Genomic DNA, 24,889 nt, shown 5'->3' with positions numbered 1-24,889 from the left:
TCACCCTCTGCACTCATTCCAAACCAGATCTCGCACACCGATGCACAAATAAATAAATCAGAGCAGTGTGGGGTTTTAAAAGCAGAACACAAGTTTATTTACAATCAAGTTCTTATGGGCAGCTGAATAAATAAAAACTTTGCCCCATGTACTCTAATTCCCCTCTGCAGAAAGTGTCTGAACGAAAGGCTGGGTTAGAGGGAGCCTGTCAGAGCAGCTCCCCCAACCCAGCCTCTCCAGAGAACACACTTCCATAGTAAAACACTATCGGGAAAGAAGAAAATAAAGTGCAAATAAAAAGGCAATAAAACGCTGGTGGCTTGTCTTGAGGCCCAGATGATGTGGAAAGGTTTGGCTGGATAAAGATATGCCAGGTAGCTCACACTCAGACACATCATGGTTTAGGGTGCCAGAACAGGGACAGAGCTAAGACACCGCTCTGCACCACAGAGGGCTCCAGCGCAAATGGGAATATTGCACGTGTGCTCAAGAACGGGGCAAGTGGCCTGGGATTGCCAGCACCAAAACTATGGATTTGGGATTTGATGCCACTGCTCCCCTGTGTACTGACAGCCGCCAGGACAGGACGGATGAACAGAAAAGGGAACCAAACATCTGTATTCCAGGACTGAAGTCACAGGATTACTACATTCCTCATCAGTGCAGCACAACTTCTAGAACAACCTCATCAAGCTTAGCTCTCTCCTCACACCCACTAATCAAACTGCCTGTGGTATAAAAAGATTAAAAAACTCCTATTTTGTGATGCCCAAGCTGTTGAAGGGCATTTCGACACAAGGGTGCAGAAGTCCTGAAGAACAAACCGTTGCCTCAAGAACCGATACAAAGAGTTCACAGGACAGTGCTGGAGAGCCTGTGCCAGGATCAAAACAGATCTAAACTGAGTTGATGACTCAAAGGCAGAGCTGTCAGAGCCATGGGAGACTCTCTTTAAAAGCTGTTCCAAAACTGCCTAGGACGTGTTTCAGGATCTTCTCACCCCATGCCCGAACTAGGCCACCAGAACAGAACACAGGAGACAGAACATGCTTTAAGTCAGCATACACAATGACTTCTTTCCAAAGTTTCCACCTCAGAAGTGCTGTAGATACATTTGTGTGACAGGATATTTGGCACAGCTGTCTGGTGAGGAATCCCGCTAGTATCTTCAGCTCCGTGTGGTGCATAGATACTGCAAGTAAAGGCATGACTAAATAGCATTCTCCATCTACAACAGCTAATCCCATTCCGAGTACCACAGTGCAGTTATGGCCATGAGAAGTCTCTGACTCAGGCTCCTTTCTCCATTGCTTTAGAACTTCCCTCTGGAAAGCAAAGCCCATGTGCTTGGCAATATCCTGACTCTGGATGGATGTGGGCTCGGGTCTCCATGCTGTGCAGCCACGGACCAGCACCACCACACACAGCCTTTCACCCTCCGTCAGTCAAAACTCAGCCCACAGCACAGCCTTGTTTCCTTTGTCCACACTGACCACGTGGGTACCCGCTGGTGACCACGTGACTGCATTGATAGAAGAACTGAAAGGGAAGGCAAGAGTAAGTTTACAAAAAAGCTGAATTCCACAACAGCACTTAGCACTGGAATGAAATACTATAATATTATTACCAATAAAAAACCCCCCCGCTTTCTCACATCTCAAGAGACTTGGGCTTTTAATCAGTCTGAGGGAGGTACTATTTCTTCAAAATATATTGAATGCACTTTTTTAGAATCATATCTCAGTTTAACAAGGTAACAACAACAAATCTAATCTAATTCAATCTAGAGAATACAGCCATGAATCCACAAAAACTTTGCATATTAATAATTCTCACATGCCAATAAAAGTTGCGAAGCTGTACAACTCCAACTTCTGATAGCTCAGCAAGATCCCCAACTGAGATCCCCACCCTAAGCTGCATGTCCCACTTCCCTCACCTGTGATGCTTTGCAAGCGTCCTCTCCAATTTCCCAGTAAGCACATTCCAAATGTAGAGGGCCCCATCAGCTGAGCCAGCAGCCACATAGTTACCATCAGGGCTGTGAGATCAGACCAGGTGCAGAAGGCAAAGAACAATTTGCAAGTCAGCAATTTTCAGCACGCACCATCATTCCACCCACAACTTCCTAAGCAAGCAACTTGGCATGAAATAGTCTTTTAGGAGTTATGTGTTATCACCTGCTAATACTAAGAGGTGAAAGCACTTTGAAATTAGAGCATTTCCAAGACATTGGATCAATATTTACAGATACACTCTGGCTTGACCAAGAGGTAACCTTGGACAAATTACAAACTCTGCCCCGTTTTTCTAGCTGTAACTGGGGACCACTGCAGTCAGGCATCAGGAATCACTCAGTTCAGCTGGGGAAAGGTTTATCAGGTATGCTGTTTATGTCTGACCTTACCTGAACACTACTCTCGTCCAGTCAGAGCCACACTTGAATCCCTGGGCACTGGAAAGTTAGAATCAGAAAACTGTTACCTCATTTATGAGAATACTTAGTAAAGACAATGTTAAGCATTTCTGCATGGTTCAGAATAAACTCCAGCATCCCTTTATCCCAATTCATGTTTCTCATACACCTTCTCTCAATGACACCTGTAGAAATTCTTTCCTTTAGAACACAGACTTCTAAGCCAAGCTGCCTTCTTTAAAGAGAAACATGAGAAGATCCATTAGAGCAGACCTTTGCTGTATCTAGACATTCTAGAGAACTATGCCATGTAGATAAGTGAGGAGACCGCTGTCTTCACAGAGGTCCTGGAAACCACTCCAGCACTAAGGGTAACCCACAATACAAGGTCCTGAAATTCACAGCGTTCCTGTGAGGAATACACTCACCTGAACGTCTGCTTGACAGCACCGACCCGCAGATCAATGATCTTGAGTAGATCATCACGGGAACAGGTCAGAAGCTCTGTTCGCTCCGGGTTCAGGTCCAGAGCTGTGATTCTCCCAAGCAACTCCAGTTCTTTTACTATGCTTTCAGTCCTAAAGACAGAAAAAGGAAAAGAAAAAAAAAAAAAAAAAAGCTGTGAACTAGGGTCCAGAAGCCAAACAAGTGCATCAAAACTTTGACTTGTCCCAGTGTGGAAGAGAAGAAAAAGGATTACTGGTTTATTCTTACATTTGGTTTCTTTCCCAAACTAGATCCCACCTTGTAGATAGCATTTCCAGCAAGCAGTTAAGACACTACTTTCCTCACAACCCCACCCTAGAACAGCAAGTACTGACCAATGAAAAATACTTATCACCAAACAGGCCATCTTTCCAGAAAAGAAATGGCATCCAAAATAACAAAAAAAACCCCCAAACCTGTAATACCAAACAGCCTAAAAGGAGTAACAAAACTCTCTTTAATGGCTTTTTGCCACTTTTATAAGTCTCCCCAGCTACCAAGCTCAGGAAGAAGAGTTCCCTACTTCTGATTAACCTGACAGCAAACCCATAACCACTACTACACCATAAGCTCTCCTACATTAGTTTTACCTGATGTCCCAGAAACGAATTTTCTTATCAAAATGTCCACTCATTACACACTGCTCAGTACACACGATGTCATTGCAGCTAGATCCTGCAAACACTGTTTTTATACCTAAAAAGGAGAAACCAATGGTGACATGCTTAAATTCACATTGTCCAAACTGATGAAAACTGACAGAAAATAATCCCTAAACCCTCCCTCTGCCATACAGTGGCCACACAGAGCAGTGCCCAAGGAGTGGCACAGGGTGAACCGTCTTAAAATAATCCTGATTAAGTCTTCAACCTTTCTGCCCTTCTCAATCTCCTTTGCTGGGACTTGAAAAGTTCCCATGACAGCTGCTTTACTTCCACTTCATATTTAGCCAGCTATAATTTGCTACTATTAAACAACATGAACCTGCCTCCTTGACCTGTGTTTGCAATTCAGGTATCAAGGTAACTTTGAATCTCAAATGCTCTCTCAGTGCAAGCAGGTTTAAGAGCCCCCTGTAGGAGAAAAACCAAGGAAATAAAGTGTTCCTCCCAAAGAAAAACCTGGATCCTAGCAATTCCTTCATTTGAGATGCTGAAATTTTTGGTATGTTTCCAAGAGACACTTCCATCCACCTCAGAGTTAAAAACCTGGCCTGGCTCCAAGTTTTTAGTGGAAGACTAAAATACCCATCCCCAGACTGGTAAACAAAGAACACTCCCAAAAACAGCTGCTCTCAGTGTAATAGCATTAACAGTGCTTCCTGCACACACAGGATTTCTTATTCCAGGTAACAGGCAGAAAGAATTCAGTAACTTAAAAAAAAACAGAAAATGGAATGACTGCTAGCTTTTGCTATTTTTATACAGGCAAAAAGTCTGTTCTGACACCAGACTACCAGGAGCATTCAGAAGCACAAAACATGGATGAAAGGCAGGAGTTAGGCTTCCTTACAAACTTTGCTGCGGAGGTCCCAGAGCTTGAGGGTCCGGTCATGACTTCCCGAAACAATACGTGCATTGTCCAGCAAGAACTTGGCTGACAGAACTTTACCACTGTGACCTGTAAGGGTGTGCTGGGGACACAAGAAAGACATGGTCAAACTAAGTATTTCCACTCTCTCAAATTGTAATTTTAATGTCTCCTGCTTTGCTTGACAGAAAAAACATCTATTACAGGTAAACAGAGATCACCATTGAGTAGGAGTGTGAATTATCAGAGCCCAGCCTGGAGCTGGGAAATACAGGTCACCTTTCGCTGCTGTTTCTGCAGTTACTCAGGAACCTGCCATCTCCTTCCTCAACACTCTGTACACCTACATTTCATGGACAGATGGCAACTGCAACACAGCCTTGCAGGACAAACCAAGGGGTTAAAGCATGCTGAAAATGGAAACTGTGCCTTTCTGCTTTCATATGGAGCTTCCCTCAAGGACACAACAGGGTATGGAGTCTCAACTGTTATTACATCTTAAAGCCTGAAAGCTGAGACAACCAGGGATTTCAGAAAAATTCCCTACAGCAGCTTCTTTAAGTGCACAGGGAGGCTTGCTGGGGCTGAGAACATGAACCACATTCACTTAGAGTTGCTCAACATTTACATACTAAATCACAAAATAGACAGTGAATTACTAAAGTAAGAGTTATGACAAACAAGCCAAATCTTTGTAGACAGCTAAGATTTTTTTAAAAAACACTCAACAGAATATCAAATTACACAAAGCAATCTGGGCTTGGGGAAACACAAAATAAAAGCCCTTAAGAATGGAAAGAAATAGGAGCTACGTTTGGGAAAAGAACCTCAAACCTGATACACAAAACATCATCCCAAAAACACCACCTTGCCTTAAGAGAGGAATACAAACTCCAGCAAGGAGGATCTATCTTCTACTCTGCATCTCTCTCCTGCCCTTGCTGCACAGACATCACATACACGTGCTGCATTTAGGCAGGGAGTTTTGGCAAAGTTTACAGTGATTTCAGCTTTACTACCTCCTGCTTATGTGCAATCCATGAAGAGTCCACAGTGCTCACACTTGAAACAGAGAGGACTACTTCATCTCGGAAACAATGAGTGCACTCCAAAGAATTACAAGAATATTATGTGAATGTTTGCAGGTGTAACTAACCTTTTGCAGTGAGTCATCTATGTCTGCTAAACTTGTATTCACTATAATTCACATCCAATAGTAGGATTTGCAGCCAAGGAGAAGATGCAAAAGAACTGATACTCTTTGCTTTCCTGAGACTTGACAACTCCACACTGAAAACTACCCAATGAATTACAGTGCATCTGTTGGTTATAACCAACACTGAAATGTCAGAAGATTTGAACATCACACTAGTATCTTACTAAAATAAAAAGTTGAGAAAAAGTGTACACAGGAAATTACAATTAAAAAAGGCTCTTGGAAAGCTGTGAAACTTTCTTTTGGTCTATCAAAGGATTATTTTCAAATCAGAGCCAACTGTTAGAGAAGAATATGAGTACAAAGTATTTGGGAGGAAAGGAGGATCCTTTCAAAAGACATTGAGGATGATGTCCAGCATGTTGAGGCTTGCTGCCTTGGACAGCCAGGCAGAGGGCTCCTTTTCAAGAATGCTGCTACTGACTTAAAACAGAAATCCCTCTTTGTCTTCCACAAAGCCCTTTTCAGCAGTCTGTCCTTTGAGAGAGGCTGAAACGTTGAGGTGGCTCCCCATAAATCATAATAAGCATTTAAAGTTCTCCAGAGGGATACAAAAAAGTGCACACACACTTTATGTGACTAGTTTTTTCTAGTGGGGGGTTGTATTGGGAAAATACACAGTAACTGGAGTTTCCAGCAAGGGTGTGTGGAGATCAACACTGTATTTTAGGTCTTGCTGTGAAGACCTTCAAGAGATAAAGAACCTCTCAACAAAAAGAACTATTAAAAGTGTCTGTTAAATGCCCAACTTCCAAAATTGCCATGTCCCCATTAGACAAAATTGGGAATACAAGACATGAACAACCTTGCATTGCTTTGCCTTGCAAGACTCACCCGTAATCGATTGTCATCAACTGTCCAGATTCTGCTGGCAAAGTCATTTGAGGCTGCTAAGAGGTAAGAACCCTGTAAACACAAAATTAATTTCAAATTCCTTCTGCTAGTCGATATTCAAACCAAATTAAAATAGTTCCAATAAAGCATTAAAACCGTATTATTGCTATTTTGTCAAAGGCAAAAAGGAATAAAACTAAAATCACAATAGCAAATGCCAGTATGGAAAGCTAATGTAACCCTTACCAAAGGGCTATGGCACCTGCTTCTCCCCAGAATGGAAGGGTTTGTAGAATCGTGGCTATAGACTATAACAAGAATAATGTATACCAACTATAACAATAACCAGACCAGAAAAAGGACATTCATCTTTCCCTTCTGCTGCAGTGAGAAAATGTGTTCTAGTTTACCCTCATCTGTTGTGGAGTTGTTTTCCTCTTTTTTGTTTGGTTTTTTTTTCTTTTTCAGAGGAAAAATGCCCTGCATCATCTTCCCCCACTGCTTAGAAAAGTCTCAGAGTGAAATTAGCCTGATTCTCGCCATTTTCATTAAAATTCTAGCATTTTAAGCTAATACCTCAAAAATTAAATCTGCCTGAGGAGAGAGAAATCTACTTGTTAATGGCTTTAGGCTTAGGGCTTCCACAAGTCACCCATGATGGAGAATGGCCATCACAAAATTTATGCTTGCATTCCTGTCCATCACAAAAGACTTTCCTGAACACCTGTAAATCCTTTGGTATCTCATCCAGACAATTCTCACAGCAAGTGTGTTCAAGCAATTTGCCAAACCTCAGGACTAGTTTCTCCTGCAGATTAACAGCACATCTCTAACGAGCTGGTCAGTGTCCAAAAGAAGGATCCTCTTGGGTGTGTATCATAATTTAGCACACAGAACCACCAAATGGCAGAAATCCTATCAGCTTTGTGCTATGGAAGAGGTCTCAGCAGAAAAGTCAGATCACATGTCCAGTTAGACCAATCCAAGACCCCAAACTCCTTCAAGCAGGACTGTTGGATGCTGATCTCAGTCATGTCTCTGCTGCTCCAGGTGAACATGACCTGAGCACATCTCACACTGTCAGCAAACACTCTGCCAGCCACAACATTGCTGTGCTATGGCTGGGGAGAAACTGCTGGGAGAAGAGGGCATGGAACTGCAAGTCTTGGGATAATCAGACCTTTTACTATTCATCACAGACCTCAGTAAAGCACTTGTGGAAAAAAATCTTCACAGAAATAAAGCCTCAGTGTATTTTTTCTGTGCTGTTATGCCAGTTTCAGTGGAATGCTAATTTCTTACTTTAAACAAAAATCCGTAACAGCCAATGTCTGAGCTGCACATCATCTGAATTGTAAGGCAAGGATCAGAATTACAGACTGCATCTTATTACAATGTACAAATAAAGATCTTTTGTACAATTTCAGCTGCTTTCATGTTTTAACTCATTTCGTAGGTAACCTCAATTAGAATGGAAACAATAGTAGAGAACAACATAATTCCATTAATTTATTCCCAACTACGAACAGTGGATATTGCACAGATACTCACAGCACTATCAAATTCTATGCTTGTAATCCCAGCGTTACTGCCAGAGAGGGAACCTTTGGGCTCACACCTATCTGCACAGAGAAAGATGAACAAAAAACTTGAGCAATGGATTAGAACGGAAGTGGACACGAAGTGACCCATAATATGAGGTTTTTTTAGCACCCCACCACACCCCAAAGCAAAAAGGTTTACCTCCCAAGACTTCCCAAAGCTTAACCCTCCGGTCCATGCCTCCTGTTGCTAGTAACCGGGAGCCAGGGCTGAACTGCACCGCATTCACCTCCCCATCATGTGCATCCTGAGGAGGGGAAGGAACAGAACAGCCACCCAAAAGAGAATTAGCACACATCCATAACCCACAGATCAGAAAGCTACACAACTTAAAGGTTACACAGAATCACAGCTGTGCATCTTTCAGAGGAAATAAAGCCACAGACTGAAACTCTACTGTGGCTGGTGGTGCACAGACAGCAAAAGTGATGATCCATATCTAAAGAAAAAACAAAGGCACATCAAAAAAAAACAGCAGCAAGGACTCAGCAGCAATAACAAACTACCTAAAGCCTTATACTGCTTCCTAAGCTTAGGCTCTTAAGTCACGCCAGAAAAAAAAAAAAAAAGGAAAGGACAGGACAAAAACAGTAACAGATGATGTGCTGTAGAAGGAAAGTAACTTTTCATTTCTCCATCCAGAGACAGCCATGGAACATGATCCAATCAGTTCATGCAACCATGGAACAATCAAGTCAGGCTTGAGTTAAGCAGGTCTGCTAGGAAACAGCACAGCTGATGCACTGCATTCACTGGGTGTGCTGGTGGTTCTGCAGTACAAGTGTGACAGCACCTGCTTGCAGAGGACTTGGGCTTAAGCTGTGCCTCCTCTCTGCAGAGGGAATGACCCCCCCAACACCCCTGCTTCTCACAGCTTAATGTTCTGAATTCTTGAACTTTTAAAACCTATGAGAATTTTAAGATTAATTCCTTTTTTATTCCTCTATTAATTTCACAGCTTTATACTACTTACCCACACTATTACCACCACAATCATAATTATTTTTTAAGTATTTTCAGTAACGGCTCTTTCAAAACCAGCTTTTCTGGAAACCTTTATTTTTATGGAACTTGTTGCTTGAATGTGGTCTGTCAGCTCATATTTAAGGCTAATCACACTTCAAATCTGATCTTTCTGCAAATGCAGAGCCATTCACAACAAAACTGGTGAAAGGCCTTGCCTAGAAGCTATGCCTGGGAATGATTCCTGAAGTGACTACCTTTTCCACCTCCTACTTGTCTCTCCAAAGGTGAGCCCAGTCTGCTCCCTGCATTTGTCAAACCTCTGCCACAGATCCCTTGCATTAATTCCTGGAATACTCTGACAGACCTAGACATTTCTTGACCCTCCATCTGGGCTCAAAATACTGGAGCTAAAACCTAACACCTCCTCACCTGATGCCCCCTATTCAAGCCAGCTCCAGCTGTCATTTCAGTCATGACCCTGTTCTCCCTTCAGATGACATTGCTACTCCCTCCATCCACAATTTCCACTACAGAATATGGTAACAGGGCAGGCAAGAATACACATGCTTCCCTGCTCCAGTGAGCCACACTGATACTCTGCATGAAGAAAACCAGTCATTTAATATCCATGAAAAATCCACATCCAGCTCTGGAATGCCTAAGAAAGCTCCAGAGGCATATTCAAACAAGCAGCTGCATTACAAGACAACTTCCTTTCAAGGACAAGACAATGCCCTGCACAAAAAGTTTGGCTTTGTGAGGCTAAAGAAGACATAAAGGAGGTCTCAGCTTGAAAACCTTTGATCATGCACAGCCAATGAGGACACCCCATCACCACGAGCTCCTCTTCACCAGGTTTGTTGGATTACATTTGGTGCCACAACTCCCTTTACTGTGGAGAACTGGTACTGAATTAATCCCAAACTGTCAGCAATCTCTTCCTCAATCACTGCTCTACTATAGCATGATAGAATAGGGACTGCTGGGAGCCAAAGGGTAATGGGGTGGAATTTCCCTGTGCCCTCAGAAAACTTCTTTGTCATCATCGACCTCAGTAAGACAGACATTGAGTACACTGGCTCTGAGAAACATGTGGGGTAAGAATTAAATGGAATGAATGCTTCTACCAAACCAAGAATTCCTTCCTGTTTGGCAGTGCTAACAGAAAGAGTCTCAGGATATCATTTCCCACATAGGGAATTAGCTTCCTCCAAAACCAGAACAAAGAATGGGAGAACAGAGAATTCCTTCTGTACTCACAAAGACACAAATGGCAGTAGTGGGCACTCTCACTTCTTTACTGGCACCTGGATGTGGCTCTGCATTATCCTGGGGTGCAGGGAATGAGGACAGAGAACGCCTCCTGAGATGAAACAAAGGAAAAACATTTTAAAATGAGAAATGAACACTATTTCTCTTGAATTCATCCTGATGTCTACCTGTCAATTAACTACTCTGTACAGAAATTTAAAAATGGGGGAAGGTGCTTTTAACATCTTTTTTTTCATCCCATCTTTCAAAAGTTACATTTGTCACGTAACACTATATTCACCTGTGGCTTTAGATATTTCACAGTTCGCCACATAAATTATTTGAACTGATTACTGACCTCATTTTGGAGCAGTGTTTTAATGTTTTCAGTAGGAAGAGAAACATGGGACTGGCTGCAGCTCCATTGTTATGTCTAGAAAGACTCAACACCATTTCAGCACTACATCCCAGGTAGCAAAATGCTCTGTTCCAAAGCTTGGGCTGCTCCATTTAAGCAAAGACATCCACCTACTGCACAGCTTAGCTTAGAAGGACTGGCTCCACTCTGGATACAAAGCACAGAACCCAACAACTTATTTTAATTAACCCTACTAAAGGAGCAAAGTGCAGTGGAAAGTAAGAGCAAACCCCATGTATTCTCTCCACAAAGAGGGCCTCATTGCCTCTCTCACTGCTGATGGTTTCTAACCAGGGTTATCAACTGCAGAATCTAATCAGCACAATGCAGCTGGGTTCCATGTTACTTCAATGGAATACAATCACATGCTGGACTAAGAGCGGATAATGTTTTCACCTGGCAGTATCAGAAGACTGATGTCCCAAAAGGGGAGACTCAGACAGACTGGAGGGAAAGGTCAGAGGTCAGCACACGGCAAGATGGAAGAAACAGGAAGTTGAGGAGAACAAAAAAGAAAAAAAAAAAGAAAGGCAGAAGCTAGTGGAAGGCTGAAAATACTTGTTTGCATTCCCTGCATCACCAAGATTTTGGTGTACATTGAAACCAGTAAACAAAACAAGGAGGTGAAAGTGTTCTAACCTACCCAAAGATATTACTGATAGAGTCCAGAAGGCCTCCAGCGGGCTGGGAGAGTCGCTTACTGAAGGAGGGGAGGACAGGTTTAAACCTTGTGAATAGCTTCTCCACATAAAGATCAATACAAACACATTTCATAGCAACATGTCTCCAGAAAGACTCCCTCCCCTCAGACCCAGCCCAGAGACATAGAACACCAAGGCAGACATCAGTGCAAAAGTCATCAGCAACTACAACTCAGAACACATTTTGTGGATGAAGTTTCTGTCAATGTCCCTCAACCTCACCCTGTGAATTGCTGGGTTTAGGTAGAACAGTCTGCCAAGTCTGAAATCTCAATCAAATTAATCCATGATCTCATGTAACAACCTCTTACTTTCCACTCACTGCTATTTTAGAGAAAGAACAAGATGCATGTAATCTAGGTGAAGATTATTTTCAGCATTTCAGATAAACCCAGCTATGTGCAAATAGCTATTGCTATTGTGATATCAATATTCACACTGATGTCTTGTAGAGTAATGGAGGCATAAAACAACAGGCATTGTAATAGCCACATTATTAACTATATAGTTCTTAAATATTTGTTTTAAAGATTAAACAAAGATTTTTCAGGCACTAGGGTAATTTAGTTAAAACAGCAAAGGAAAACCAGCACATCTAAAGCATGGCAACAGACAGTACAGCACATGAGTTTCCTATTGCTCTGGCAGAAGCACTAAACTGTGTTCCATCTAAAGGCAACTAGAAACCTAAGTTACATTCCCAACATTGTTCCAGCTCTACTGTGCCCCTTGTTCTTCCTCAGTGACATGCTACAGGAATCTCTTGGTCACAAACCTGGACGTCCTGCTGACAGCTCGCACTGGAGAGGTTTCCTCAGCTGTGTCAGAGGTTTCATCCGCAAGCACTTCAATATCATCATCCCTGCTGAAGTGAGAGAAAACACCTCCTTTTCAATCAGCCACTGACAGCATCAACTGACAAGATGGCACTGTTCCAGGGCCTGTCAGTGTCCATGCCCAGCACACCCTAGGTTTATGAGCTACAGCAACACACAGGTAGATCCAGATAACACACACTGATGCAACTGCCAGAGATGTAATTCAACACACAGTGTCTGAAAACAGATAGACAGCAACTAAATTTCAGTTTTTTCCCTTCCAGCTGCCAATTCCACTTCACTGACAGCAGGGCTGGATTTCCACATCCCCTTGTTTCTGTTTTCAGACCTCCTTTTCAGGTTCTCTTTACTACAGGAATCCTATTTCAGCCTGTAGCACTAACTACACACAGCACTGTAACAACCCACCACATCTGAGCAAGGCTTCACTACAGAGTGAATGATATTTGCCGGAGCAGTTACAAAACAACAAAAACATGAGTTACTGCAACACCAACTAGAGGTGATACCAGCATCTTTTTTGCTGTTTCAAAACAAGCAAGTGTTAAAGAAAGCACAAGAGGTTAACTGAATTTTCCTGCTTCACCTACACCAAAAACACCCTGATACTTTCTACACTGTTGTACTTCAGGTACAACATTAAGTGTGAGAGCTGTTTTTGCTCACTCCATTAAAGTGCTGGTAATCACAAGTGTGACAATAAATTAATCCAGCTAAATTACTCAACTAATGCTGAAGATTTCCCCCATTAGTCACCATGGGCCCTGACAGCCTAGTATTTCTTCCTTCAATGATGATTTTTCCTCTGCTGCTGATTTTACAGGACAAACTATTTTTAAACACACTTTACTAATGCCATTTGACTGAAGAGAAGTTTAAATTCAGCATTTAAATAATCAGTTTGTGCCATCAGATAACACTCAGCTGCAAAACCATTTAAAAGGACGAAACCAACTAATCTCTCATTTCAGAATATAGCTGCACGTTCGGCTAATTCTAAGATTTTGGAGGAGAGTATACATGAAAAGACTACAGAAAATATATTCGCTGATTGAATGTATCAGGCTGGTGTTTCAAGAAAATACTATCAAGTTCTGCCAATATTAATTTTTAAAAATCTGAAGTTTCTACTATTAAAACTATGTGTAGCAAAAGAACTTTCCAAGTTAACAATGTATTTTTAAGTAAATATAAGTAGCAGGGCACACCCCCTGAAATGGTGCAGTTTTCCCCTTCAGCAAGCAGCATATTTACACGACACAAACACTCTCAAACTATAAAATCATCCAGAAGAAATCAAAGCCATCTCTGAAGCAGAGTTTAAGTAGTGTACAGAAGCAATTACGCCATAGGGTGTCTCATACTCCCTTTCCACATGCCCTTCCTCCCTCTCCCAGCCTTTCGCACAGCCCCGCTTCCAGAGGGATGCACTGCTTCTGTCCTTTGCAAGGGCTTGCAGCACAGCACTTAATGTGACTGTGATGTGAACATAAAGAGAAAAGATCTCCAGAAAAAGCCTGCAGGCTGCTCTGGCACCACTCAGCAGGGCCCAGGAACAGAGCATCAGATGCAGCTGTTCTGGATTGGGCAAACACAAACACCCTGGCCAGCCCAGCTCAGAGCACCCGCAGCTCCCACTGCCCATTTCAGCCACCTGATCCCACACCACCCAGCGCCAAACACAGCAGGGCAAGAACAAGGGACTAGAGGGATTCCTCTTCAACTGACCAGGTACAGTACTCCACTGTTTTTCCCTCAGACAATAAATCCCTGCCAGTATGGAAGCCATGTATTTTCACCCAGGTTAATTCACTCAGTACCTGTTCCTACAGGAAACCCTTGAGCATGTTTGCAGTCTAACATTTCAAAATCCAGGCATCTCTAGAGTAATTGTTTCATTATTTCACTGTTTCATGAAAAACTGTCTTAAAGACCAAAGGCACATATCTCAGTATAAAAACATTTTTGTAACAACACCTATTGACCACATGAACCATTCCTGGGACTTTCAGTCCAAGCAACTATTTTCAGTCCTAAAAGAACTCCTTCTTCTGTAAGTTCAGGCAGGGAGAGTTACTGCACATTCCTGACTTTACACGAGAAGTGCAAACGCTCCTCCACATCACCCAATTTAGGGGTAACAAAGATACCATTTATCATGCTTCTGCATAAATCTGAGGCATAAACTGATGAAAGAGACTATAAATCAAGACTGCTTACGGTTCAACGGGCAAGGGTTCTTTGGCAGCTTCTGCCAGCTCCTTCTGCAGTCTGGCCTGGCGTCTCCTAAGAAAGAGAACCCAAGGTTATTAAAAAAGAAAAACAACAACATTTCCTTAATTTCATTCCAAAGATTTTGGACAGTTTTGATGGGCCCCATAAGAGTAAAAAAAAAAACAAAAAACATCAGTCCCCTGCTCTAATTTTATCCTGCTTTTCAAGATACTCTGAGCAGGAGAGGCAGTTTTCTTACTGTGAGTAGCAAAGGACAAGATCACTCAAGTGAGGCAATGAGGCAAAGTGAACCTACAGCCCTTTATGATCCATATGAATATGCATTAGCTTGGAGGGCAAGAACTTGCCAAAACAATGGTTATGTTAGTGAAGCTAATACAAAACTGCCAGCTACTGCAAGACTTGTAATATAGGTCAGTCTCCAGGTATCATTAGCTGGCAAGTAAGCTGAAACAATTCAGAAGAAAAAGCATTTTTTAAGGAAAAAAAGCCATACAAATTACTTTTGCACGAAGTTTTACATAGCTCAGTCTCATGGCAAATACTCATTCTAGAGGAATGCAAAAAACACTAGAGTTAGTCAAGTGAAAAAAGGATAAAACTAGGAGCAGTATAAGATGCAATATGAACAAGAGAAGTCCAAATCTAATACCAGCAAAACCCCACAGTTTCTATCTGTTTTATGATCTTCAGCACACATTTAAATGTTGCTGAAGAAACAAAAGAACACATTTTATTCATTTAAAAGGCAGGAATGTTTTCACAAAGTGTCAGTCTGTGTTGCTGGAAAAAGAAAGTTCTGGACTCTAACTGTGTTGTGCAAGAATACAGATCTCAAGAGGTCAAAACGAAATCTGGCTTTATCCTATACACTCGTAACTGAAAAACAAATCAGTTTTATCAAACAAAGGTCATGGATCTCACCTTGAATCCTTTTCATTTTCTGCATTCAAACGATTGGCTTCTTGTGCTTTCTCTGCCATCCAACGTGAGACCAGCTCCTGGTTGTCCTCAGTAGTTTTCCTTAGTTTCTCCTCCAAGGCATTGAAGGTGATCTGGAGAGCATCATATTCATCTTTCAGTGTCTGATTAGCTCGCTCAAGATCTTGCAGTTTGCTACGCAATTCCTGGCACTCTGTTTCCAGTTCAGAAATCTTTTGCAAATACTCTGCAATCCTGGAATGGTAACAAAACATACAAAACCATGAGAACCTCCTTTGGGACCTGTGCCATCTTCCATGTGCTGTTTGCACAATGCCTCACAAAGGCATTTTTAGCCCTGGGCTAAGACTCCTACAGAATATTATAACTCCAATAAAGAACTCCATCAGAAGTCTGATCACAGACAAAACAATCCTTACTCACTTGGCTTCATTCATCTGCATCTCTTTGTCCTTCTGCTGCATTTGGTTGTTCAAATCGATTACAGACTGAGCCAGCTGAGAAGAAGAGAAAATTTCATTACAAACTGCAGGGATGTCAGTGGATAACATACTGAGCAGCCTCCAGTGCAAGCACAGACTAATCTAGCATTAAAAGCATGGATCACAGTTTCAGGTCTTTTTTACCCCAGCTTTCTAGGCATATCTGCTACACAGGTCATTAAATCAGAGAATCCACTTTCAAAAATAAATTGTCAAGAAGCTGCTGTCCTTTGATGTCTCACTCTCTTCCCTCAAAAGTTTCATTATTAGTCAGATCAAACAGGATGTATATTAGGAAGAAATTTTAGTACTGGAAAAATCAATACAGAAATTAAAAATTGTGAAGTAAGTAAACAAATGAGTACTAACAATCAAGAAACAAATCATTCTGTTATGGCCAGGACAGCCATAACATTCAGAAGACACAGCTCTCACTGTGAACACAGGTGCCACCAAGAGTTTTCTCACAATGGAAGTTGCTGGTGGAGTGCCTGCAGAGCACAGGGAACAGAGATGCAGAGGCCAGTGCTGCCAAACTGCAGCTGCCAGCTCATACCTTACCCAGCAGCACAGCCTCGGCTGCCCAGGAAGAAGGAAGACTGATTTCTGGGAAGAGTGCCTGCCTGTGTAAGTGGTTTTAGGACACCAGGTTGGAAGCAAAGAAACTATTCTCAGTACCCTAACCACTTGGTGCACACCTCCTAGAGTAAACAGCCTCCTCTTTGGAAAGCTCAGAATTGCTGACACGGGAGCTTCTCCACACCTCTGGTGGGGTGTGATCAAAGGATAGCATTTTCCAGGCCATTCACACCTTTACCCTATGAAAGTGTGCAGTCTCATTCAGCTTTCAGACTCATTCAGTCCACTGCTGTGCTTTTAAAAACCCCCAAAACACAAATCTAAGATGCCTGGCCTTTCCTCTCCTCCAGGCCCAATTGTCATCATTACAGAACTCCTGGGCCCTGAACCAGCACTCCCTTTCCAGCCTAGCACCGTGGCTCTTTCAGTCTTGGCTGGTGCTTGTTTACTTGGCTGGTGCTGCAAAGTGAGACCAGTGAAACCACACACAGCCCCCTATGCCTCACTCACTCTAAGTCTTTCCAAGTTACTAGTAGTCATATACAGCTCTGTGGCCTAGATCAGTTCCTTCCTCCTCTAATACAACTAAGAATCTATTAATGAAGCAGAAAATTCAGCACTTAATAATCATTCTATGCTGACAATGTAAACTCTCATCTCTTGATGACAGTACTACAGACCAGCCTGTGTCTGGTTGGTTTTAATCATCAAAAATTGGGGAAGCTTAAAAAGGCTCTAGATGAAAGGAGGGAAAAATGGATGATTAATGAGCCTAGTAAAATCATGGTCAGGCTCCCAAAAGGTCTCATATGGACCGCAGAGAACGTAAGACTTTCCAACCTCGCCACGTTTCTTGTGCAGCTCAGTCAGCTCCTCTTGGTGCTTTATCTTCAGCTGGGCCAGTTCCTGCAGCTGAGCGTCGTTCCATGTGCTATCATGTCCTGGGCTGCAATTGGACAGAGAAGAAGAGGAGATGTCCCAAACTAGAATCCAGTTCTTTCTGTGCCTTTGCCAGGGTCCAGACATTGCCTCCCTTGGAAGCTCTGTACACCAGGGACACAGGTGATTCCTAACAAACCACACCACACAGTACTGGAAAATTACATCTCCTGAGCACTAGATTCACTTTTTGTACATTTCTAACCAAGGGAAGATAACTAGCCTTTGTTTAAATTTGCATGAAGATGACTGAGTCTTAGAAGTACACTCTCTAAATTCTGGGAAAATTACAAATATTTTACCACCCTGATTTATTCTGGAGGGAGCTGGCAGACCTTGAAGATGCAAGATGTCTGGAGAGGGTACAGAACCAAAAGTCAGGAAATGAAGGGAGCATTTCCAGGCCCTTGGGTCTACAGTCTCAGGTGTGACAAGTCCCTCCTCCATTGGCCTGACTACACTCTTTTTGTGTATAAGTTTTGAAGTGGTTACTAACTGTGTTTTTCAACACTATTACTGTGAGATAATCTTGAATTTTTACATTTCTATCACTGCCCCAAACAACTACAGAATGTAACATTTATCACTCGTGTCTCTGAAAGCACAGAGACAGGAACAGAGAAAACCAAGCTTTTTTAAAAGCATATACACACTCAGACTCTGAGCACGTTATCAGCTATACTTTGAATTACAGCTTCTTAAAAACGTCATAATTTTAACTGCAACACCGTTATATCAGACAAACAGAACAAGGTAATTGCATCCCTTTCTGCAGTCATTTTGTGTTGTAACAGTCCAGGGAGAACCAGATAATCCATCCAAATGTCTCACAGTCATATCAGTAACCTAATGCTCTTCTAAAAAAAAAAAAAAAAAAAAAACAACCAACCAACCCCTCACTGAATTAATGCTGCACTAACTGCATTTCCAAAAAATGTGTGCAAACAGACATGAAGACAAGCCCTGTGGTAATATCCAACACATGCTATAGCTCCAGCCACACATACCCCTACAGCCAGCACTACATACTACTCCTTGGCCTTGAAGGAAGTAAAAACACTTTTCTTCAGCTACCTAGGATTAGAAGAGTAATTCTGTTTCAAAAACCTGTCATATACTGAGCACAGTATCAGAGTTCAGCTGAGTATTTACTTTCAGATGCTGCTTCTGTGTCTTTCTTCTCATCCACATTAAGCCCAGCCTCATCTCTTAGGCATGGCATTCAGCCAGAACACAATTCCCATAAACTGAAATGGTTCAAGACAGCTGCAGCCATCAGAAAGCTTTTGAGAACTTTCACATGGGTGTTAACTCCAGCCTGCTGGAGTTCTGCCTGCAATTCCTGTAAGCCCAGCAGTTCTTCCTTCTCTGCTATATTGATTTGTTTTGTATCCCAGTTGGACATGCTCATACAGTTCCCTGCTGCAGAGGGGTTCTGGTTTCAGACAACATCAAAAAGAACCTCAACAGAGGAAGCAATTCTTACAGAAGTAGGAATTCTGTGCTCCTTGGCCCTGCCTTCTCTTCAGGTACACTGAGGGCAGAGCTGGCCAGCCCTCACCTGTGGAACAGACAGGCTTCCAAGGGATGCTTCTGGCACATGGGTCTGCTGTGCAAACACCAGCAGAACCAGCAGCACAACCCCTGCCTTCAGCACAGGTGCTACTCCCAAGTTAGGGAGGAAGCTTCCCAAGAAATCCTACTAAAAAGCAGGCACAAAACACCTCCCTTTTGGCATCTGGTGCTTACTTAGGACTGACACTTTGCAATCATGGTTTATCTCTGTCCTCCCCTTTCATGTGATGACACAAATTGAAAGAAACTAAGCCACGAAACCATCCTATACTCAACAGGAAGAGCAGAAAAACACTCTAAGTGTTACAAGGCAAACAGACCAGGAGCAGCAGCTCATTGTAGTCCACCTCTGTTCCATGAGCTTGTGATACATCAGCTTCCTTCCCAAAACTGGCCAGATCTTTCTGTGCTGCATATTCTAAACATACTTTAGCATGTAACTTTATCACAGGCTTAGACACAGCTGTAAGTTGTATTTAGTCCAACAGAATTTCAGTTTGTTGTGTGCCTAGTCACTGCAGGGATCTGGCAGCTGTTGGTGTGAGGCAGCAAACAGTGGTTTAGGTTACAAGGTGTACAACAAACAGCTGCTGACAAAAAAAGGAGTGTTACATACCTGATCTCATGTCTGCTCTGTATGTCATATTTTTCTGCTTGAAGTTTATCAGCCAGCACTGCATGAAGGTCTGACTTCTCCAGCAGCTTGTTATCTGCAGGAGCAAAAAGTGCACTTAAGACAACCAGAAAGCAAATCCAGATTCCCATCTTCTCCTGCCTAGATCCCTAGCTGTGATCTAGTCCCTTTAATTAGTCTGACACAGCCAAATGCTACGTGAACCTCCACCACATCCCTGTGCTCTCTCTCCTCTTTGATCTTAACAGGTTAAGGCACCATCCACCTACCAGCCCAGGAACTCCTCATTAATCCAGATGCTGTGTGGGACTGGCCTTATGAAAGCTTAATAGAGAAAGAGAGAGCAACTTCTCAGGTGCATGGCTATCTGCTAAAACAGAGCAAGTGCAAAGTGCAGAGTCCTTACAGCTCCTCAAAGCACAGCAACCAGGAGAACAGGCCTGGCAGAGGCCAAACCCAGCTCTGCCGTTGGTTTCTCCCACCGTGTGTGGGACCCCCCCTGCCACCCTGGCACAGCTGAGGCAGGAGAGGGGCAGGCAGGAAAACCCTAAACAGAGAGTGCTGGCCCCTGGATAGCTCCAAATTTCACAAAAGACCATGAGCAGGATCAATAGCACCATTGTTCTCGGTTCCACAAGCAACTGGGCGGGAATTGTGCAGACAATTCAGACATTCAATCACTGTCCAGAGCACACAGCGCTTCAGCCTCTCAGAGAACTGAAATAACGACGTATTTTCCTCGATAAAGCAGAAATTCCAGCTTTCTGTTATTACAGACTGTCCCAAACAATCCCGTGGAAACGGCTCGGCCGAGGCCCCTGGGGCCCTGTGCCACCACGGTTTTCCCACTTTTGAAGAAGAGGAGAAATCCCAGAATGATTCGGGCTGGAAAGGAGCACAGCGGGTCCCCAGGTCCCACCTCCCTGCTCAAGCAGGGTCACCCCATAGCACAGGGCACCGGACAGAATCCAGTTCTGGAGAACCTACAGAGAGGAAGACTCCACACCCTCCCCGCAGAGCAGAGTCTCCCTGCACATACTGATGGGCATCGGTGAGGGAGAAGAGAAGCGCTACTTCGGCCGCGCCCCCGCCGGGCCCCGCTTACACTGGGCGATGATCTCCTCGAAAGCCTGGCGCTGCAGCCGGTCCCGCCGCCGCAGCTCCTCCGCGATGTGCCGCTTCCAGGGGGGGAACCCGGCGGCGCGCAGCCCCGACGCCATCTCCGCGACAGGCCGGGGGGGAGCAGGCCGGGACGGGCGGAGCGAGCGGCGCTGGGGGGTCAGAGAGGCGGCGGGAGCGCCCTCAGAGCCGGGCCCGGGCCCGCGGCCGCGCCCCCACACCCGCCATGGCGCCGCGCTACGTCAGGGGCCCTCGTGTCTGTGCGGCGCGCCGCGACCGCGACAGAGGCTGCCCCGCCGCTGCCTGACGCCGTCCGTCCGCCTCCGGAGCCGCCGACCCCAGCACCGGTGTCCCCAGGCCGGAAAGCGCCGCGCGAGATCGCGCTGCAAACGCGCAGGCGGGGTCGGCCTCAGGCGGGAGAACAGGCACTTTCTGAGGAGAGGAGGTCCCGCGCCGCGCCATTTTGTGCCCTCCGGCAGGCGCCATCTTGAGAGTGGCCCTGCTGCCACGTTGAGCATGGCCCTGTGGCCATCTTGAGAGTGTCCTCGCCGCCATCTTGAGAGCGGCTTCACCGCCATCTTGGGCACCCCTGAGCCGCCATCTTGAGAGTGGCCAACCCGCCATGTGGCTGCTCCGGCCGCCCCGTAGCGCGCATGCGCACAGGCTGCCCGCTGTGGGGGCCGATGGCCGCGTCGTGGCCAGCGGCTCCTCTGGTCCCACCCACCTGCTGCAGCAGGGCCGTCCCGAGCACGGGCGTAGGATTGCATCGAGAGGACTCTGGAATATCCCCTGTGAGGACAATCCACGCCTTTCTGGACAATCTTTTCAGGGCTGGGGCACTGCCCTGGGAATAAGTTCTGGCTGCTGTGCAGGGGGAACTTCTTGGGATCAGTCCCTGCCCGTTCCTGTGCTGCCATTGCTGGGCCCCCCAGGGCAGAGCCTGGGCTCTGCTCGGAGCCCTCCCTGTCGACAGGGGCAGACAGGGATGAGGGCTTGAGCCTCTTGAGGCTGAACAGCCCTAGCTCAGCCTTCAGAGAGGGTGGTGGTGAAATGAAATGGAGCATGAGGCTTTTTAGGAAAAACTACCTAATTTGGAACACAGTAGAAGCTACTATGCAACCCTCCCTGCACTCCCACCTTCTGGCCAGCCTCGTGAACCACATGTTCTCTGGCAAATGTGAAAATCCATAACAACTCACTCCATTGCTCTACTTTCAACTGCTTAATGAGAGGAAAGATGTGTGCTTATGTGTTTACAAACAATTCAGTGGCTGAAGGAATGGGTATTAACGTCTTTGGAATAGGTCTTAATGTCTCTACTGACTTTGGGGGGCAGGTTCCTTACCAGGCCCAGACAGTCTGGGCTCCTGGAACAGACAACGGTCTGCACAAGGCTGAACTTTGGGGTAAAATGCCAGATTCACGTGGGAAACATGCGGAAGGCAGTTCGGGAAGGCTGTACCTTCCTAGCAGCTCAGCCAATGGGGAAAGGAAGAGGGACACACGGCCAGGAGTTCAGGATAAAAGGGAGGCTGCGCCCTCTGAAACCTTGAGAGAGAAAAGCCCGTGGGCATGTGGCCCAGTGCACTCTCTCCCTTTATTCAAATAAAGTTGAAGGACTCCTCTGTCTCCTTTTTGGACATAAAGCTCTGGCGCTTGTGGATTTTCCTGACATTAACTTCCTAAGTAATGTGTTAGGTAACCATATTATTGTAATTTAATTAGAAGCTGGGCAGAACTCATAAAGCTTTTTGTCTAGGACTGCCTAAATTGCTTTGTTTTTCTTTTGAGTAAGTAAATGAAGATGCAATTATGAAATTGTAACAGCGTGAAACAGATGATTCACTACAGTATTAGACTGGAGGAGAGTGTGCTGCTGGTTGAGTTAATAATAGTTCATGCTCTGTCTTACAAAGTACACAATGCACAAGGTTATGTGCATTTTCTGTAAAGCTGATTTGGCCAAGTGTAAGCACACAGCCTATTTCATTGTACTTATACATCACAAAATGAAATTAGTTGTTTAAAAATTTAAAATTACCTGCAACTGTGTGAGAAACAAGTTAATGGGAACTGGCTTTCAAAGGGTATTATAAGAATTGATATTAAATATTATAATGTTAATATGTTATAAAGTGGTTGATGTTGTTACAATGGCCTAATTGTGAGGATGGTTTTGTATGTTTTAATGTGGATTTATGAGTTTACATTGAACAGACTGTTGCTAGCCAAACCTTTGAGACACGACCTTAAAAGGAGTAAAACTTCATCCAGTGATAACCCTGATGACCACAGTGGCAAAACTACATCAGTGCCAAAAAGAGTGACATGGGGTGGGACTGTGTAAAATCAAAATGAATATGCATAAAGCTGATGCAACACCAGGGGTATAAAAGGCAGAGCTGCCATTTTGCGCAGGAGCCTCTGGCATTTGGCCACAGTCCCAGCACTGTCCCTTTTGTTTTGCAAATTTTTTAACTGTTCTCAATAAAACTTCTGTAACTCTTTGCCACTCAGGGTCTGGGTCGTTTATAACAACTGTAAGGTTAAATCCTAATTCTATAGCTATAGTTACTGAATGCCTGAAGGGCAGTGCTGAGAGAAATTCATCCTGTCAAATCTTCCTCTCTATGTCTTTATCCTTTGCAAAGAAAGAGGAAAGCAACTGAAGCATGAGGAAAAGGGAAAGGCAAAGATACAGAAATAAGGGATCAGACTCAATACCTCCTCTCCTGAGGCTTTTACCTTGGCTTTAATATATAATCAGCCCCGAAGTTCCTCACTGAGTTTGAACTGCCAACCCCCTGCTTTTTTTTAGCCCCTCCAAAAAAAATCCTTCAGCTCATTTTTGAGAGCAGGCTTTTCGTACTAAAACTGGGAGGGAAAATAATTGTCCCCTATTTCTTTCAGCAGGGCAGGAAAAAAGAATCGGTGTGAGTAGAAAAGACATGGGGAAAAAAAAGGTGTGTCCTCAAGCATTAGATAAATTAATTATATCAAACATTGCACGTTTTACTGTTTACAGCAGCTGCTAGAATGTTTCAAGGGAAGGACTTAAATTAATTGTCATCTGTATATATTTGAATTTATAAAAATCACACTACCTTACAGATGTCTACCTTTCTGTAATCTGTGATTTCTGTAGTGGGCAGGACATCCTGATTTTCCTTACAGTACCTGCTAACAATGCTTTTCCCACTCCAATACAATATTCTTAAATATATCTGAGGTTTCTGGAAGTCTTTCCAATAGCACATCCCTGCTCCATGTCATCATCTGTCATCCTGCTCTCCTTTCATATCCCCAAGAACTGTAAGAAGGCGTGACAAAACAGTTTGTTCTGGCTGAAAGTGGCTTCTTCACTTGAAGCACCTTTCTGCCACCAGCAGCATGAAAATCTGGCAATTTATTCAACACTTTAATTCAGAAGTAAAAATTTCAGACTACCAAATTAGCCTGCTTGTCAGAAAGCTCCTTCTGCAGTGAAGAAGCAAAAACTGTGCCTCCAATGAATTTGGCATTCCACATCCATAGAGAGAAAAGCAGGACTTCTAGTGGAGATGTGTCCAGCTTTAGCCAGCACATTTCAGGAAGAATTGAGAATGTCAAAATAGCCCATCAGGAATGACAAATGTGTATAGGAGATTTGATCCAGAAGAAAGACTTGGACAGTTGGAATTGTTTACCCTAACAAGGATAAGACATATGGGAAACATGACAGCACTATGTAAATATGCATGTCAGAAAATTAAGACAATGCCCTGATCTTCTTGTTCATATGGGACAGGATTACATCGAAAGAGCCTAAAGTTAACCCAAAAAATGGCCACTAGAGATGAGGAAGGGCTGGTAAAAGCTGGTGAAGCTCGAAACAGGCTGTTTGAGGCAGATGACAATCTCTGCTGCTGGAGGATAAGGCCACTTGAAAACATGGTGAAGGTTTTTGTAGTGTACTCTTTGCTGGTGTGGTGAATGGATTGCAGGGTCCCATCAGGGCCCCCTCTAGCCCAGTTCTGATTCTGAGCTGGCTGTGTTGTAAATGACACTCAGTGACAGAAAGGATCCTTGCTCTGAGGTGAGTGGAGCAGGTTCTGATGGGATGTTTCCCTGTAGCTTGGTGCTCAG

At 43.9% G+C, this 24,889-nt stretch overlaps 1 protein-coding gene and 2 non-coding genes across 11 annotated transcripts; all 3 read right to left on the bottom strand.

The window, feature by feature from the left end:
• Positions 1-68: 68 nt before the first annotated feature.
• Positions 69-21,319, bottom strand: ATG16L1 (autophagy related 16 like 1). 9 transcript variants are annotated; one of them, XM_041467512.1, is made up of 19 exons: positions 20,751-21,318; positions 19,628-19,721; positions 17,338-17,443; positions 15,860-15,933; positions 15,419-15,670; positions 14,480-14,545; positions 12,196-12,285; positions 11,363-11,419; positions 11,116-11,163; positions 10,311-10,413; positions 8,226-8,331; positions 8,034-8,104; positions 6,483-6,554; positions 4,415-4,535; positions 3,493-3,598; positions 2,845-2,994; positions 2,408-2,455; positions 1,940-2,041; positions 69-1,539 (listed from the first exon to the last, which is right to left on the bottom strand). In XM_041467512.1, exons 1-19 carry the CDS (start codon positions 20,863-20,865, stop codon positions 1,446-1,448), a joined length of 1,875 nt encoding a protein of 624 aa, XP_041323446.1. In that variant the 5' UTR covers positions 20,866-21,318; the 3' UTR covers positions 69-1,445. The 9 variants fall into 9 exon arrangements, with proteins under 9 accessions (XP_041323446.1, XP_041323447.1, XP_041323453.1 ...); XM_041467513.1 differs by having other exon boundaries at positions 12,196-12,282; XM_041467519.1 differs by having other exon boundaries at positions 20,685-20,815.
• LOC121353610 lies at positions 7,422-7,684 on the bottom strand. Its single transcript, XR_005955132.1, has one exon.
• Positions 9,832-10,101, bottom strand: LOC121353611. The gene has a single exon (XR_005955133.1).
• Positions 21,320-24,889: the final 3,570 nt, after the last annotated feature.

The sequence above is a fragment of the Pyrgilauda ruficollis genome, unplaced genomic scaffold, assembly GCF_017590135.1.
Source record: "Pyrgilauda ruficollis isolate IOZ18807 unplaced genomic scaffold, ASM1759013v1 scaffold209, whole genome shotgun sequence".
NCBI classification, from domain to species: Eukaryota; Metazoa; Chordata; class Aves; order Passeriformes; family Passeridae; genus Pyrgilauda; species Pyrgilauda ruficollis.
This window is presented reverse-complemented; position numbering and strand designations above follow the sequence as displayed.